The sequence below is a fragment of the Perca flavescens genome, chromosome 6, assembly GCF_004354835.1.
Source record: "Perca flavescens isolate YP-PL-M2 chromosome 6, PFLA_1.0, whole genome shotgun sequence".
NCBI classification, from domain to species: domain Eukaryota; kingdom Metazoa; phylum Chordata; class Actinopteri; order Perciformes; family Percidae; genus Perca; species Perca flavescens.
In genome coordinates, this window is record NC_041336.1 from 29,236,429 (window position 1) to 29,251,723 (window position 15,295).

General features: G+C 38.8%; 1 protein-coding gene across 1 annotated transcript in view; it reads left to right on the forward strand.

Moving 5' to 3' along the window:
- The window catches only part of znf236 (zinc finger protein 236), a 58,540-nt gene that overhangs the window by 19,542 nt on the left and 23,703 nt on the right, over window positions 1-15,295 (forward strand). The window contains exons 13-20 of the mRNA XM_028581259.1: window positions 1,304-1,564; window positions 2,444-2,676; window positions 3,799-3,900; window positions 8,258-8,400; window positions 8,603-8,706; window positions 12,482-12,633; window positions 13,123-13,299; window positions 13,700-14,006. Coding sequence (XP_028437060.1) covers window positions 1,304-1,564; window positions 2,444-2,676; window positions 3,799-3,900; window positions 8,258-8,400; window positions 8,603-8,706; window positions 12,482-12,633; window positions 13,123-13,299; window positions 13,700-14,006 — 1,479 coding nt within the window. The remainder of the gene's footprint in view (window positions 1-1,303; window positions 1,565-2,443; window positions 2,677-3,798; window positions 3,901-8,257; window positions 8,401-8,602; window positions 8,707-12,481; window positions 12,634-13,122; window positions 13,300-13,699; window positions 14,007-15,295) is intronic.

Genomic DNA, 15,295 nt, shown 5'->3' on the forward strand with positions numbered 1-15,295 from the left:
GATTGCCAACCCCTGTTTTTGTGGTTATTTCTTGTCCCCAGAGGATGAACCCTACTGATTGTGATGAGACCTTTTTATCCTTCACTTTTCCCAGGCCAAAATTTCTCCTTGAATATTTGGCCAAGAGATGGAAAGTTTACCATTATGGAGTCTCTCTCCATTGATGTTTAACAGAGAATGGATTCATCTTTACTATTGGGAGATTCATGTAGAATCTTCAGAATCGGTTCTAAATGCTTCTTAGAAAGTAAGCCTAAATAATCATGTCAAAGAACTACAGAGAATAGCGTTCAGCTTGGCAAGTTTACTTTTTGGAATGAGTTTGATGTGTTAAAAAATAACCAAGGTGGGATGAAATTAAATGTGAGACAGAAGAGGGTGAGAAAAAAGAGTAGTTAGCAGATGGATAGAGGAGAAGCAGCAGGGTGGTGTTCAGCATTTTCCAGGCAAGAACAACCCCAATTTCCCATTACACAGTAATCGTCAAATCAACCTATTCATATACTCTTATTCCCATTATTGCAAATCCAATACTGCAATTAAAGGTCGCTTAGAGACATCTACCTTAACATCACTGGCTCTTTTCAATACCTGATATAAAACGCTTTTTACAAGGTGTTTTTCAAACTAACTTTGAAATACCTCCGTCAGTCATGAATACAACAGAATATTTAAACAGTAGCACTAGAATGATAAATAGCCTAATAACTCCGCTCTGATCTATGTATCTCTGTTGAATTTTCTAGCCTTTACGTTATGAAAGACCTCCATCATTTGTCTTCCTTTCAATACTGAGAGGTTAGTCTAAATATTGGCACTGTCAACCCTGCAGTGCCTTCAGATTGCTGCGCCTCTCCATTCACCTTTGTTGGTAGCAGATTGAGATTAATGGCTTGCATCTCAAACAAAGGATCCATATCTGTCACTAGTGACAGTTCCCTTGATTCACTTATTAACCTGGAACTGCAACTTTAATAAAAAGCCAGGGAATATGTTTCAAATTGGCCAAGTAATAAATTGTTGTGACAGTTTGCTTCAAACCATGCATAGTAACTTTCCACCTTGCTCGGAAGACGTAACAACGTTTTCTGTTCCTTTTGATTATCCTCATTGGGATAAAATGGTATTTTTTCAGTACATAATATTACCACCATTTTAAATCACTTGGAAATGTCATCATTTGGCAGTAGCATTTATATTAACATGCTACATCATTACTTGTTGTGTCCCACTCTATACTAAATACTGAAACTGCAGTTTCATGTCTAACTAGCTTAGTGTTGCTATCCTTTTATGATCCCAGGTCTCATACAGGAGAAAGGCCCTACAAGTGTTTGCAGTGCAGTCGGGGTTTTGCCTCCTCGGGAGTCCTCAAGGCTCACATCAGGACCCACTCAGGCCTCAAAGCTTACAAGTGCCTGATGTGCGACACCACGTTCACCACCAGCGGCAGCCTGCGACGCCACATGACCACCCACAGTGACCTGCGACCTTACATGTGCCCCTACTGCCAGAAGACCTTCAAGTCATCGCCCAACTGCAGGAAGCACATGAAGACACACAGGTCTGGGCTTGGTCTGCGTGTTTGTTCGTGGCTGCGTTCGTTTGTTCTTTTGTACACTTTTTGTCATGTACTTAGGAGCATCAGATAGGTAGTGACAAGGAAGTTGTAAACCCACAAAAAAGTCCAAGTAAAAAATATAATTACACATAGGGCTGGGAATATATCGACATTGATATATGAGAATAGATATTGTCTTACATTTTTGGATATCATTATATCCTAATATGACACAAGTGTTGTATTTTCCTGGTTTTAAAGGCTGCATTATAATAAAGTGATGTTTTTATCTGAATTCACCAGACTGTTCTAGCTGTTTTATTATTTGCCTTTACTAGGGCTGCACAATATGAGTAAACTATGCGATAACTTTGTTGAAGATCGCGATAAGTTACTTGCGATAAATAAACCGATTGTTATAGTGTACTCAGTTCTGCATTTCTGCTGCTTTCAGTATTCTGCTAAAACACAACAAATTGCTCTTTGAATTTGAAACAAATGAAAGGAAATAATTTCCAACATTATTTTACTGAACAAATTGAACATTGAATTGAATATAGAAGACATGACACGAAAGAATGACAGTAACATTTTAATGTGCACAACAACAACAACAACAACTCTCTGAGTGTCTTTCGCGATATGTCGCAGCCTTTCGCGATGTGTTTATATCCACATTACTGATGATTATTTATCAAAAATCGCATTGTGTAAATGTTATGTGAAAGCACCAATAGTCAACCCTACAATCTTGCTGCAATATTGACATGGATGTATTTGGTCAACAATATTGTGATTTTGGATTTTCTCCATATCGCCCAGCTCTAATTACACACTAATACATAAAATCTAAGTCCTGTCTTTCTTGTTCTACCATACCAGGTATGAGCTGGCCCAGCAGCTGCAGCCCCAGTCAACAGATGACCCATTAGGAGGGGGCACTGTGGCCCATGATATGCAGGTGGAAATAGAGGGAGATTCCCTCCAGCAACCATCTGCTACCTCTGCAGAGCAGCAAAGTATGCTGGGACTGGGCCAGACAGAGGTTGTGAATGAAAGTCAACAAGTGACATTGGAGGCACCGCTGACTGACCAACCCCTTGTACAAGGAGAAGGTAAGCTGCAGTGGCACATCATAGATGGATTACTGAACAGGCCTACCGGGTATAGGGCCAGGGTCCCTGGACCAGAGCGTCTGTATGGATGAACTGTTTAGATTTCTTTGTTGGAAAGTCAAACAAATGTCTACAAAGAGACACAAAAGGACTACAAACGGGTGCAAAATGACTGTGAGGAGACGGAAAACGACGACAAGGAGACACACATTACCACAGAGATGCAAACTTATTGAAACTTAAACACATTTCTTTTGCTCTAAAAGAAAGAAAGAAATTCGATAAAAATATGTTGCGATTTGGTTGCAATGATAATTTCTGGCTTTTGAAAAAAGTGTCAGACAGTGGAAACCTCTCAATCCACTCTGCAGCGTGATCAACCTCTCCATGGTCTATCTGTCAGTGTGTTCAGTATACACTATAACACTCCAATCCCCAAAAAATATGACTGAATACTCTACCTTTCAGTGGAGCTTCAGCACTTTAAGGAGAGTAATAGCATGGCATGGCTCTAATCCATGTCCAAAGACCAGGACCCAGTCTCTGAAAATAGAGTTCATCACTGTCCTTCAGAACCAAGCAGATCACTGAAAACCTTTCCACAATTCACTTTTTGCTTCCAGTTTAGAATTGGCTTTTCTTAAACTACCTCAGTTTAAAAATGCATGTCTTGTGGTCAGGTTCAGTACTCCTGACCTCACCTATCTATATTTGATTACATTTTAATAGTGCGTAGACTGTAATTTAACCTCCATACAGTTTTAAAGGAGGCGACAAGTCCATAGTATGTAGTATTTCCATATTGTTCCCAAAAACAGCACCTACAGCAATAAGCTACACCTAATCTGTAGTTAATATAAGCAATTCTTTGTACATACAAGAAACTGTTTATATAGATAAGTGACCTGTGGAGGTGCAGTGGGCAAACACCAACAAAGATAGAGACAAAAATAACAACAAGACCAGAACAGTTTCACTTTAAGTCCACAATACTTAAAAAAAAAAAAAAAAAAACTGAACTAGATGCAGAACAGTCAAGATGTCCTCTCTGTCCATCTTTGTCTTTGTGAGTATCAAACTAATCTGTTGTATTGCTCTGCATCTCTTTCTCTGTGGTGACAGACTCATATGTGACTACCCAGCATGCTTTGCCTCAGAATATAAGCCAGTTTGAGTCACCAGCACTTCCTCAGCCTGCTTTTGACCAGCAAGCTCTAACGCAAGGTACAAACACACACACATTCTGTCTCACCCATTTCACTCACGTAGGCTTTTCCATTTTCAAACTATTATGTCCGAAATGCATGAAAATACACTATTGAGTGTCAATCAATCAATCAATCAATTTACTTGTCATGCGAAATAATCTAATTAAAGTAAAATGTGATCCTGTCAGTTCCTTCAATTTATGCATTAAACACAGTTATAATAATGAAATATATATGTGTAATAGGGGCTGTTTCTGATTGAAAATGTATTGATTATTAGTAAGGGCGCGAGATTAAAACGTGACGAGATTTCTCGTCGAGGTGAAAAGTTGTCTTGTGAGGCGATGTGATGTCAGCGTGATGGAGCGTGAAATTACTATTGAAGATCCCCCTGCAACTTTTAAATCATTTGTGTGCAAACATTTTGGTTTTCCTGCGGAAATAATAAACGGCGAAAGAGTGACAGACAAGACGAACACAATATGTAAACATTGTAAGAAAAAAATGCCGTATACCGCGGCTAACACAAGCACTATGCAAAAACACTTACAGCACCACCACAGCTCTCTACTAACTACTGCACCCGCGACGAAAACATTAAAAGGGCAAACAACTCTAAAAGCCTTTGCATCTCTGCAAATAATTGCCGTGCAAGAGCCACGGCAATAACGAGGGACATAGGCGTTTTCATTGCAGCTGATATGAGGCCATTTTCTGTGGTGGAAAATGTCGGATTTCGGCAACTCCTAAATATCCTTTGCTGTCTCCACTTGCCAAAGCATACCTTTCCATCCCTGCTACCTCTGTTCCAAGTGAGTGTGTTTTTTCTACTGCAGGAGACATAGTTATTGCCCAAAGGTCTTAACTGCTGCCAGAAATAGTCGACATGCTTATATTCTTGAAAAAGAACATGACCATATCTTAGGCTGTTCTGTGTAGTTTATCTTATAGAAAAAAAATTGTTTCTGTTTGCACTTGTAGTTTTGAGAGAGCAGTACTTTGGTTATTGATACACTTACTGTTTGCATTTAAAGTTTTTCTGTTATTTACACATTTATTTTATTTACACATACTGTTTATTTTTTATGTTCGATTTGTAGAAAGGAGTTAGATTTCTCATGTGAAATTGTACAAGGCAGAAGCCAGTTGGTAGAGTTTATACAAAACATTTTGCAGTGTTTGCACGTCCTTTACTGCATATGATTCATTAAAATAGTAAAAAAAAGTTAAATAACATTCATCATTAATAGTTGATTTCAAAATGCACACAAATTGTTTTGCATTTTGTGATTTTTCAGTTGAATAAAAAAACTATTTTCCATTCATATATTTCATCATTGAGGATTTCTTTAAAAAAAAATTTAAAATCTCGTCTCGTCTCGTTCTCGTGAACCCAATCTCGTGATGTGTCTCGTCTCGTGGAGTAAGCGTCTTGTCACACCCCTAATTATTAGTAATAATGAGCTTTAGCGAGTCACTTATTGTTTCAGTAATTGCCCTGCAGTGTTTTCGGCTGTAAGAATTAAATTATTGTGCTGTGTGCAAATGTTGGCCTCAAGAAATTCACCTTGGTAATACAATTTTTCACTTTGGATTATCGTTAAAAAGAAATAAATCAAACAGAATCCTTAATGATAGAATAAACTGTCTGTCGTCTGTCAGCAGCTGTTGGCTTGGGGGATAAGCCAGACTCGCGACAATTCAAACAGTTAATTCAGTCGTAGAGAGATACAAGACACTTTCACAGATGGCACATGTACTGTCTGCTCACTTTCTTCACTCTCCATTGTATAACTCTTAATCCAGTGTAGTGTTCTCAAACATATGGTTGCTACTTTACATGCCACCAAATAACTCAACCAGTTTGCACTATGCCTTCTGATTGTTGTTGGCAGCCTGGATTCTGGGGAATCATAATAGTGGGCAGATCTACCTTTTCCATTCTCTCAGGAGGCACTACAACCTTTTTATCTGTCCAGAAGAGACCTGGAATTTCATCATTTTTGGCATGAGAACCACATGGCCCCGAGGCCCATCAAATGTGCCTGGGCTAGAGGACTCTTAAGCACCTATTTCTATTTAACCCCCAGTACACCACTGCCATGTGTAAAGCATTATTACTAGGGCCGGGACCATATCCTTTTGTTCCGATTTGATTCTTTCACGGTACGTTGACGACGCGTAACCATGGTAACCCCTGCCAAACTCCGTTCTAGTGGCTTCGCCAGACACTGCTTATATTACTGAGAGATGAATAACTAGAAATTTTAATTTGTAGAAATGTAAATTAGAGCGTTATTGACGTTACAGAGCTCCTTGGTTTCTGTCCGTTTGTCTGTTATGAATGTTGCCGTTACTACCGCATTGCATTGTGGGATATTTATGACAGCGCAGTGTCCAGTATTGCATACTGTAATATTTTACCAGAAATAGTATAAAAATTCGCACACTATTGGTTTCGGAGATTTTAAAATTTCATCGAGATAGAAAAAGCCTTTTAGTTAGATATCAACTGAATATGTAAACACAGATATTCTCAACACATAAATGAGGCCTTAGATGGATATCTTATTTGACTGCGCGTGGCTTGAATACATTTATTGTAATTTGCTTTGAACAGACGCGTCTGCCATATTAATGTAATGTAATAACTTTATGCCCATGCGTGCACAATAAAAAATAACAAGCGATACACAAATCAGATAGCTCACAGCAGACAGCATTATGCACAATATACTGCCACAATAATATAACACTTACACACAAACCCACACATACCTAGCTACTAAATAAAATAAAAAAAAAACAAAAAAACAAGCACTATATAAAAACAATATATGAATACAATCAATGTCTAATACTCTAATCTAATACTGTATCTGAAGTCTGTTTCCCGAAATTCAGCCTTGGTGCAGAATTACAGCCACTAGAGCCAGTCCCACAATGAGCTTTCCTTAGTATGTGCTATTTCTGTGTCTGTAGCTATTGAGGAGGAGAGAGGGGGGGCCTTGACCATCTGCCACTTTGCTCGTTTGAAAGCCATGATGTCTCTCTCTCCTGGGTGGGCCAAATTCTCTGGCCGGGCAAAGCAGAGAAAGGGGAGGTAACCTTGCTCCTTATGACCTCATAAGGAGAAGATTCCAGATCGGCCCATCTGAGCTTTCATTTTCTCAAAGGCAGAGCAGGATACCCAGGGCTCGGTTTACACCTATCGCCATTTCTAGCCACTGGGGGACCATAGGCAGGCTGGGGGAACGCATATTAATGTTAAAAAACCTCATAAAGTGAAATTTTCATGCCATGGGACCTTATAAATAAATAAAAAGCAGACCATAATTGATACACCTGAAAACAGGTGTAACTAAAGCTGTCAGTGGAGTCAAAAGTACAATATTTCTCTCTGAAATGTAGCAGACTAGAAGTAGAAAGTAGCATGAAAAGAAATATAAAGGACAAGCATCTCAAATTTGTATGTACTTAGTTTACATTCCAGCACTGTGCTACAGTAGCAATCACATTGCTGACTGACAATATGTGAAAACACTGTTAGGTTACAGTAACACTGAAGCAGTTAAATGCTCTCTTGTCACCGGTCTTTCCAATTTATTTTTTTTTGTAGGCAGTTTACGCACAGATTTCTAACAATAACTTCGACTCAAGGCTGTACATCATCTAACATCTTTCTGCTGCAGGATGTAATCCGTAGGCTGGTCAGCAATCATTGCTAGCAGTTTCAATGAATGATGGTGTTGTGCTCACAGTTCAGTCATTTCAAATCAATAAAAGCCATTCTCCCTGCTGGCGAGCTAAGTTGTGCGGAAGTTGGATTAACACAAATGCGCACCTAGATTTCATAGTTGGCAATTATTATTTTTGCTGAGCGCAATATTTGTGCTTTATTGACTTATGAACTGCTTTTGTGCAGAGTTGTAGTTCCACTTTTGCTGTGAAATGCTGTGGCATCAGGCATTCGGCCTCTTTAAGGCTGGTGTTTCTATTCTAAATGTTTCCATTGCTTACAAAACTGCATTATAGTATCTAGCATTTATAAATGTGTCATTGCAAAGTGTAGTAGCCAAAAACTGTTGAACGATTTTTTTATTTTTTTATTTTTTGTAGAGCCAGCAGTTTAGTCAGCCAATGCTAGTGCCTTTTAGTCTGATCAATAACTCTTTTTCTTTTTCTGAATTTATTTTTGTTAATTTCTGTGGGTCACCATAATCCGGTTACAGGAAATACATCAAACAATGCAAAATGTCATCAAAAACAGTTTCATCAAAATTTCATCATATATTTTTTATATTGTATACTTCCCTCAATTCTTATTGATCAATAACTCAAGAGACTGATTGTTCTCTGTTGGCTCCCTTCAGGCTTCACCATCACTGAATCGAGCTACAATCAGTCTCAGTTCTCCACCGTCCAGCAGCTGCAGGATTCCAGCACCCTGGAGTCTCAGGCCCTGTCTTCCAGCTATCACCCCCCGAATCTGCTCCATGTTTCCAGTGCTGAGGTGGTGAGTCCTGGGCCTCCACGTGTGCCCTTAGCCCTTTCCTACCCGCACTTGGACTTTAATGCTCAGATTTAGAACGCTGATTTATTGCAGGACATGAGAGTGAAATCAATCAAACAGAAGACACTTGAAACTAATAATGTCCTTGTAAATGTATTTCTATCTGTATTAAGGTACATGTTGATGATTTGCCTTTTTAATCTAGACAAATGGGCTTCTTCAGCAGAGCAGTCAAGATGAGCTTCAACTGACCACTGAAACACAGGACTACCAGGAAGACAGCGAGGACAACAGCAAGAGAGCCTACAGGTTATTTCTTACGTGTGTGTGTGTGTGTGTGTGTGTGTGTGTGTGTGTGTGTGTGTGTGTGTGTGTGTGTGCGCGTGTGCGTCCGTCCGTCCGTCCGTCCGGTCAAGAGTAATTGCAGTGTCATAGCAGGTAGAGACTTGGAAAGGTATGCACAAGTACCGAATTGGTCCGAAAATAAGATTTTTCCTAGAATTTGTTATTTATTTTAATGTTACAAACAGCTGGTCTAAAAAGCAGAGTTTTAGACTGAGACTCAGCAAGCTCCCGAAAGCGTTAGAAGAAGAAGAAAAGTTAGAACAAAGCCGTGACTCAGATAAATAAAACGTGTTTTCGCCGATTCATCACTAGAAGTGTAACTGTAGCAAGCATCTCACTATCACCAACGTTATCCACATTCACACATAGACGAAACAAATGCTATATCCAGCTACAAAAAGCCTGGAAGTCGGAAGTAGAACAGAAGTACAATGAGGCGTTGTCATGGAGATGTTGCACCTTCTAACAAATGCAAACTGCCAGAGAAAATCTTACCGTGGTCCTCTAAGCGGCCGCTTCCAAGAGATTGACAGGAGAGAGTGTGATTACATGACAGGAAAGAGACGCATTTGATTAGCATGAAAACATATCTCAGAGAACGTTTGACTCGGTACACATATGTTATTAACCCCTAGGTTCATTTTGCGCTGGAATTGTCCTTTAATTTAAATGTGACACTTTCATCTTAATCTATATCTACTACCAACAGCCTACCTTGTGTTTTTATTAGAATTATTTTCAAATAAAAAACTATGAAAACAATATTTGGCTTTTATAAAGTATAAATGAGTCTTGAAAAGGGGGGTGTTTTATAATCAGGGTCATCTTATAGTTGGACCAATGCGGTACTTCAAGAAGTTTTTACCCATGTTTTTTTAATATTGCTTTAATGATCTCTTCCCAGTTACTACCCTTAGAAACTCTGTTAACTGAGATGCACCAGAGGGCTGAGTCATTTTCTTTCTGTTTGTCAGTTTGCTGGCTTTTAGGTTCCCCTCAGTGTTTGCATTTTGTGAGCTCTGCAATATCCAAACAAATCTTTTCCAGGGCTTAAAGCAGATTAAGGATAGGCATCACCTTAATACTGAGCCCGGGGAAATAATAGCCGTTGTTTACAGCACTCACAATGACTGCCTTTAATAACTTTGCCTGCCTTTGTTATCAGCAGCTTTCATTTAAAACTTTTCCCCAGATAAAGCAAAAAACATTTATAGACATGCCCCAGAGATACACTCACGGTTGCCCAGGTATCAAAGCCATCTCCTCAATATGTTGTAATCACTGTTCCATCTATATATCAGACCTGCCAACAACCTTTTAACAACTTTGTGAAAAGTAGAAACTCAGTGAGAGGAACAGCAAAAACTACACTGTTTTCCTCCCTGACATCAGCTTTATATTTAGGGCAGGTCTAGTGAGGGTGGATGGTAAACAGGGTTAAAAGTTCACAGGAAGAAAACACATATACAGAGACACACAAGTTAGAAACGAGTGTAAGCCTATGATATCACTTATATCTGACTTATGAGGAGAAACAAATAAGTCTGGTTTCTAATGATATCGGATATTGGGCCAATACTGAATCAAATAGCTGGATCAGGTATCTGTAAGAATGGGGTCAATCTATTCAATTCATTTCTATGTTTATATACTATATACACTATATACTGTAATTTGGAATTCCTTTTTAAAATTTGACTAATGCATTTAAAAGGTTTACACTTGAATTGTTATCCCTGTTAATTTAGAAGATTTTTTTTTACCAAGTTGCTGGTGCACAGTTTATTTTTTTCAGTAATAAATAACAATTCAATACATTTAAATTTACGTTGTTATTTTCTTTTACAAAGTTAGAAAAACAATGTTTAAGTAAAGCTTGATGTTGCCTTACACATAAAAGAATAATCTCAGTCACTTACACACAGCGGGGCAAACAGCTTATTAATTAAACACTGGTATCCGATTGGCACTCGGTATCGGCTGATACCCAAAGCCCAAGTATAGGTATCGGGACTGAAAAAGTTGCATCAGTGCGTCCCTAGTATCTAATATCTAATTTGGTCATCAAGTGGAACAAGACAGTCCTGAATCAGACACTTCAACTGAAGCTTCAGCCCAAAATGTTTCCGAACATCACAGCATAATTAACAATTGCCGATACCTACCCATGCAACAAAAAGGGGACTGCAGTGTAGGGCCAGCAGATGTAAATTAGCCAAAGGCTAACTCTGGTGCATTGCATCATATGGTCACATTTATTCTTTAATTGCACATTGTCCCTTATAAATAAATTGAAATTGAAAATAAACAACAAACAAAACCTTAAACTGCCAGCTAATTTGGGGACATTGGACACTTGGCAGCAAAAGGCGCTGGTGTTTATGATGAGTGCCAGCCTATGAGTATTCAGTGTTCTTTTGTTTCGGGTTGACAAAGAGGCAAACCGGTCATTAGTGTAGTTTGGTTAAATATAAAAAAAGTCAGTATAAAATAAGCATAACACTTTACTTGAAGGTATCGACATAATCGTGACATGACACTGTCATAACTATGACATGACACTGTCATGAACGTGTCATAAACATTATAAACAAGTCATAAACGTTTATGACTTCCGTCATTAAGTGTCAGTCAGTTTTTGTCATGACAAGTTGACATTGTTTGGGTTGTCTTGATTATGACAACTTGACATTAATCAAAGTGACATTACCAGAAGTGGTCTTGGTCATGACAAGTTGACATTACATTTTTCATGATTATGATGACTTGACATTAATCAAAGTGACATTACCAGAAGTTGTCTTGGTCATGACAAGTTGACATTAAATTAGTTTGGGATGTCTTTGTAATGACAACTTAACATAGGATGACATTACCAGAATATGTATTTGTCATGACAATTTGATATTAAATGTCTTTGGAGTGTCCTTATTAAGACATTAATGTCAAGTTAATGTCATTATCTTGACATTAATCAGGATGACATCATGTCAAGTTGTCATGACAAATACACATTCTGGTAATGTCATCCTAGTTAATGTCAAGTTTTCATTAAAAAGACATCCCAAACATATTTAATGTCAACTTGTCATGATCAAGACAACTTCTGGTATTGTCACTTTGATTAATGTCAAGTTGTCATAATCAAGACAACCCAAACAAGACAAAAACTTGTCATGACAAAAACCGAATGACACTTAATGACAGAAGTCATAAACGTTTATGACTTGTTTATGACTTGTTTATAACGTTCATGACAGCTTCATGTCATAGTTATGACAGTGTCATGTCACGCTTATGTCGATACCTTCAAGTAAAGTGTTACCAAAATAAGTCTCTTAATATAATATTGCATATAAGAAGTGTCCCTCTTGGTTTGTGGGCTATTATGTAATCATGGAAGAATGCAGATTTGTTAGAAAATTATGATGTAAACATACTGACATTTGATTAAAACAAATAGAGTATGCATGCTGTGTTACTCTATCCTCTTTAGAAGATTTAAAACCTGCTGAACAGATAAAGAGCCAGCGATTTGACATTGAAAAAAAAACTGGAAAGAAGGTGAATAGTGTGCCTCAGTGTCAGGACAACTTCTCTTTCTCCATTAAAAATAAACCATGCCCACTATCAGCCCAGTGTGTTATATGTTACATGACTATTTAGTCTGGCAGATTATCATCAAATTCTTTTCTGAGTGGTTATGTAAATGACAGCAACAATTATTTTGCCTCTTCAGGTGCAGTTGGTGTAGTAAGGGCTTCAAAAAGTCAAGTCACCTGAAGCAGCACGTGCGCTCCCACACGGGGGAGAAACCATACATATGTCCTCTCTGTGGACGAGCTTTTGTATCAGCCGGAGTGCTGAAGTCCCACCTCAATACACACACAGGTGAGCTTGCTGAGAAAAAAAAATTAATTAGATTTTCCAAACTGAAAGTCTTTAAAGGCCATGCACACTATTAAATATATCATATTCCACATTTCAATTGGAGTATTCAAAGGATTAAAATCCGAGTGGTACATTGTGATGAAAGAAATGGTATAACCTTATCTCCCAAAGCCAGGTCATGCATTTCCGTCACACCACGGTTACAGATTAAAAAAAGTTTAGAGTGAAACTTGGAGCCACAGCTACACCATTGACTCCCACATCAATCAATGCTGTGTGCTGTGCAGTTCAAGATATGTGGAAAAAAACAAGAAAACCCTATGTTTTTTTTTTTAAGGACATAAGGTAAATAAGCAGTATGAGAAAGGTATCCACATTTTTTTTTTTTTATTTCTCACGTAAAAACCTGACTAAAGGTTTTTTAAACGGAAGTCCCTGAAATGTGCAGACACCATGTGAAACCCTGCCTCTGTCATCTCTCGCTGACAGGAGTGAAGCCCTTTAAGTGTAATGTTTGCGACGCCTCATTCACCACCAATGGCAGCCTGAACCGCCACATGATCATCCACATCAAGTCTTTCAAATGCTCCATTTGTGACGAGAGCTTCAGGACCAGCCTGCTGTGTAAAAAGCATATGAAGAAGGAGCACGCGGTGGAGGAACAAAGTAAGGACGCCAAGACAACATTCGGCTGTTTCATTACATGACACTTAGGCACAGGGTATATACCTGTGTATATACACAAGGTCATTCAAATTCCATTGAATTTCACAAAATTGCGTGGAATATGTGATTTTAAAAAGAAAAGGAAAATGCTATAATATACATTCATTCTATCAGCGTGCCAACAGATTGATTTTTGTCTTTGAATCAATGGAGAGAAGGTTCAACGCTGTTTGTACACCACTGTTTAAAAGATCTGAGCTTTTAAGTAACATCTGTGTGTCTGTGAAAATGATTTCCATATTTTTACTCTTGAAAATGTTTCAATTTGCACACATCTTCGTTGCCTAGCATGAAACGAGACCCAAAGTCACATAGTAGTAATAGACCCCGATTCTCCCAGTTATAGGTCTGGAAAGTCAAGACGTTGATGAAGAGGATGAAGAAGAAGAGGACGAGGACGGGGAGCAGAAGTCAAAGAGGAGGGGTTTGGAAATCATCACCTTCACCGAGGAGCAGGCGGCCGAGCTGGCAAAGGATCCTGGCGAGGAGGCCTCGGTGTCGGAGCGGATCCTCGCCCAGTCGGCGGCGGAGAGGGATCGAATCAGCGAGATCAAAGACAAGGCCGTTGAACTGGAAACAGAACCCAAGTTTGCCAACTGCTGCAATTTCTGCCCCAAGAGCTTCAAGAAGCCCAGTGACCTCGTCAGGTAAATATCACGCCTCTTATTGTCTTTTAGGAGAAACATGTCAGCTGACGCAAAGATTGAATACAACGATTACACTAAATATGTACATTGCTATACGATTGCTGAAAGGTGCAGTAAGCGATGCTGCGCAAAGATTGTTGATATTTGAACACAATTTCACATACACCTACATTTTACACCTACCATTTCAAATGTCTCTGAGTCAGTGAGAAAGTAAACACAGTAATTAGCCCCCACATTAGCTATTGCAGCTAACTGTATTGACATTATGCGGCCCGCCCATTTTTGACCTGACACCACATACACCGCCGATAATAAGACCAGCTTTGGCGCAAAGTTACATTCGCCTTTAACTATCTTACAACTAGTTCAACTAGCTTACTGTGTGTTGTAGCAGCATCCCAATGTTTCCGTGGAGAAGAATATCAAGAGCTCTGATGGTAACATACAGTATATAATATGTGTATGTATTAGAGGATGGATACCCGAACCGAGCCGGGTTCGGACAGATATTTAGAAATGATGTTTGGGTTTGTGTCGGGCTCGGTCACATCAGCGCGATAAAGCATTGAACATTTTAAATGAAACTGCTTATTAACGTGCGCTTGTTGCCCCGTGTTTGCTGATGCGCTCATCTGTTGACATTTCCGAAATGCCTTCCTACAGTTACTTAATAAAAGCGGGCTTTCCACACAAACAAACGTACATGTGTCATTAATATGAGGAAAATTATGTGGAGATTTTAACAGTGTCTGGCTCGAGTCGGGCTCTGACATAAATACCTTAATGCCCGTCGGGCCCGGACCGGGCTCGGTTACTGCTCTGTCGGACACGGCCCGGGCTTGGACAGAAAAATGCGGCTCGATCCGCACTCTAGTTAGATGTATAATATGTAATAATCACTAAACCAGCTGATTTTACTTAGCCACTCTGGAATCTGATTGGTCAACATAATTTAAACACATCTTTTCACCCAACTATGTATTACAATGTATATTTGATTAAAAATATAATTTGGAATATTTAGCTTGTTGCACAATAATAAGACCATGTCATAGACAACTGAGTCTCCACTGTTACTCTGTGTTTGGATGAAGAAATATTGTATTGTTACTTGTTTTTTAAACAACCATAACTTATGTTATGATGTTAAAGTATATACGTAGCACATTCCCACTTTTGGTGTAGACAGGCTGTTCAAAGATAAAATAGCAGAGTCACTTTCTTCTCCTGAACAAGTCAGATACTCACCAGTGAGCAACATTTATTATTTAAGTTTTCATATTCGG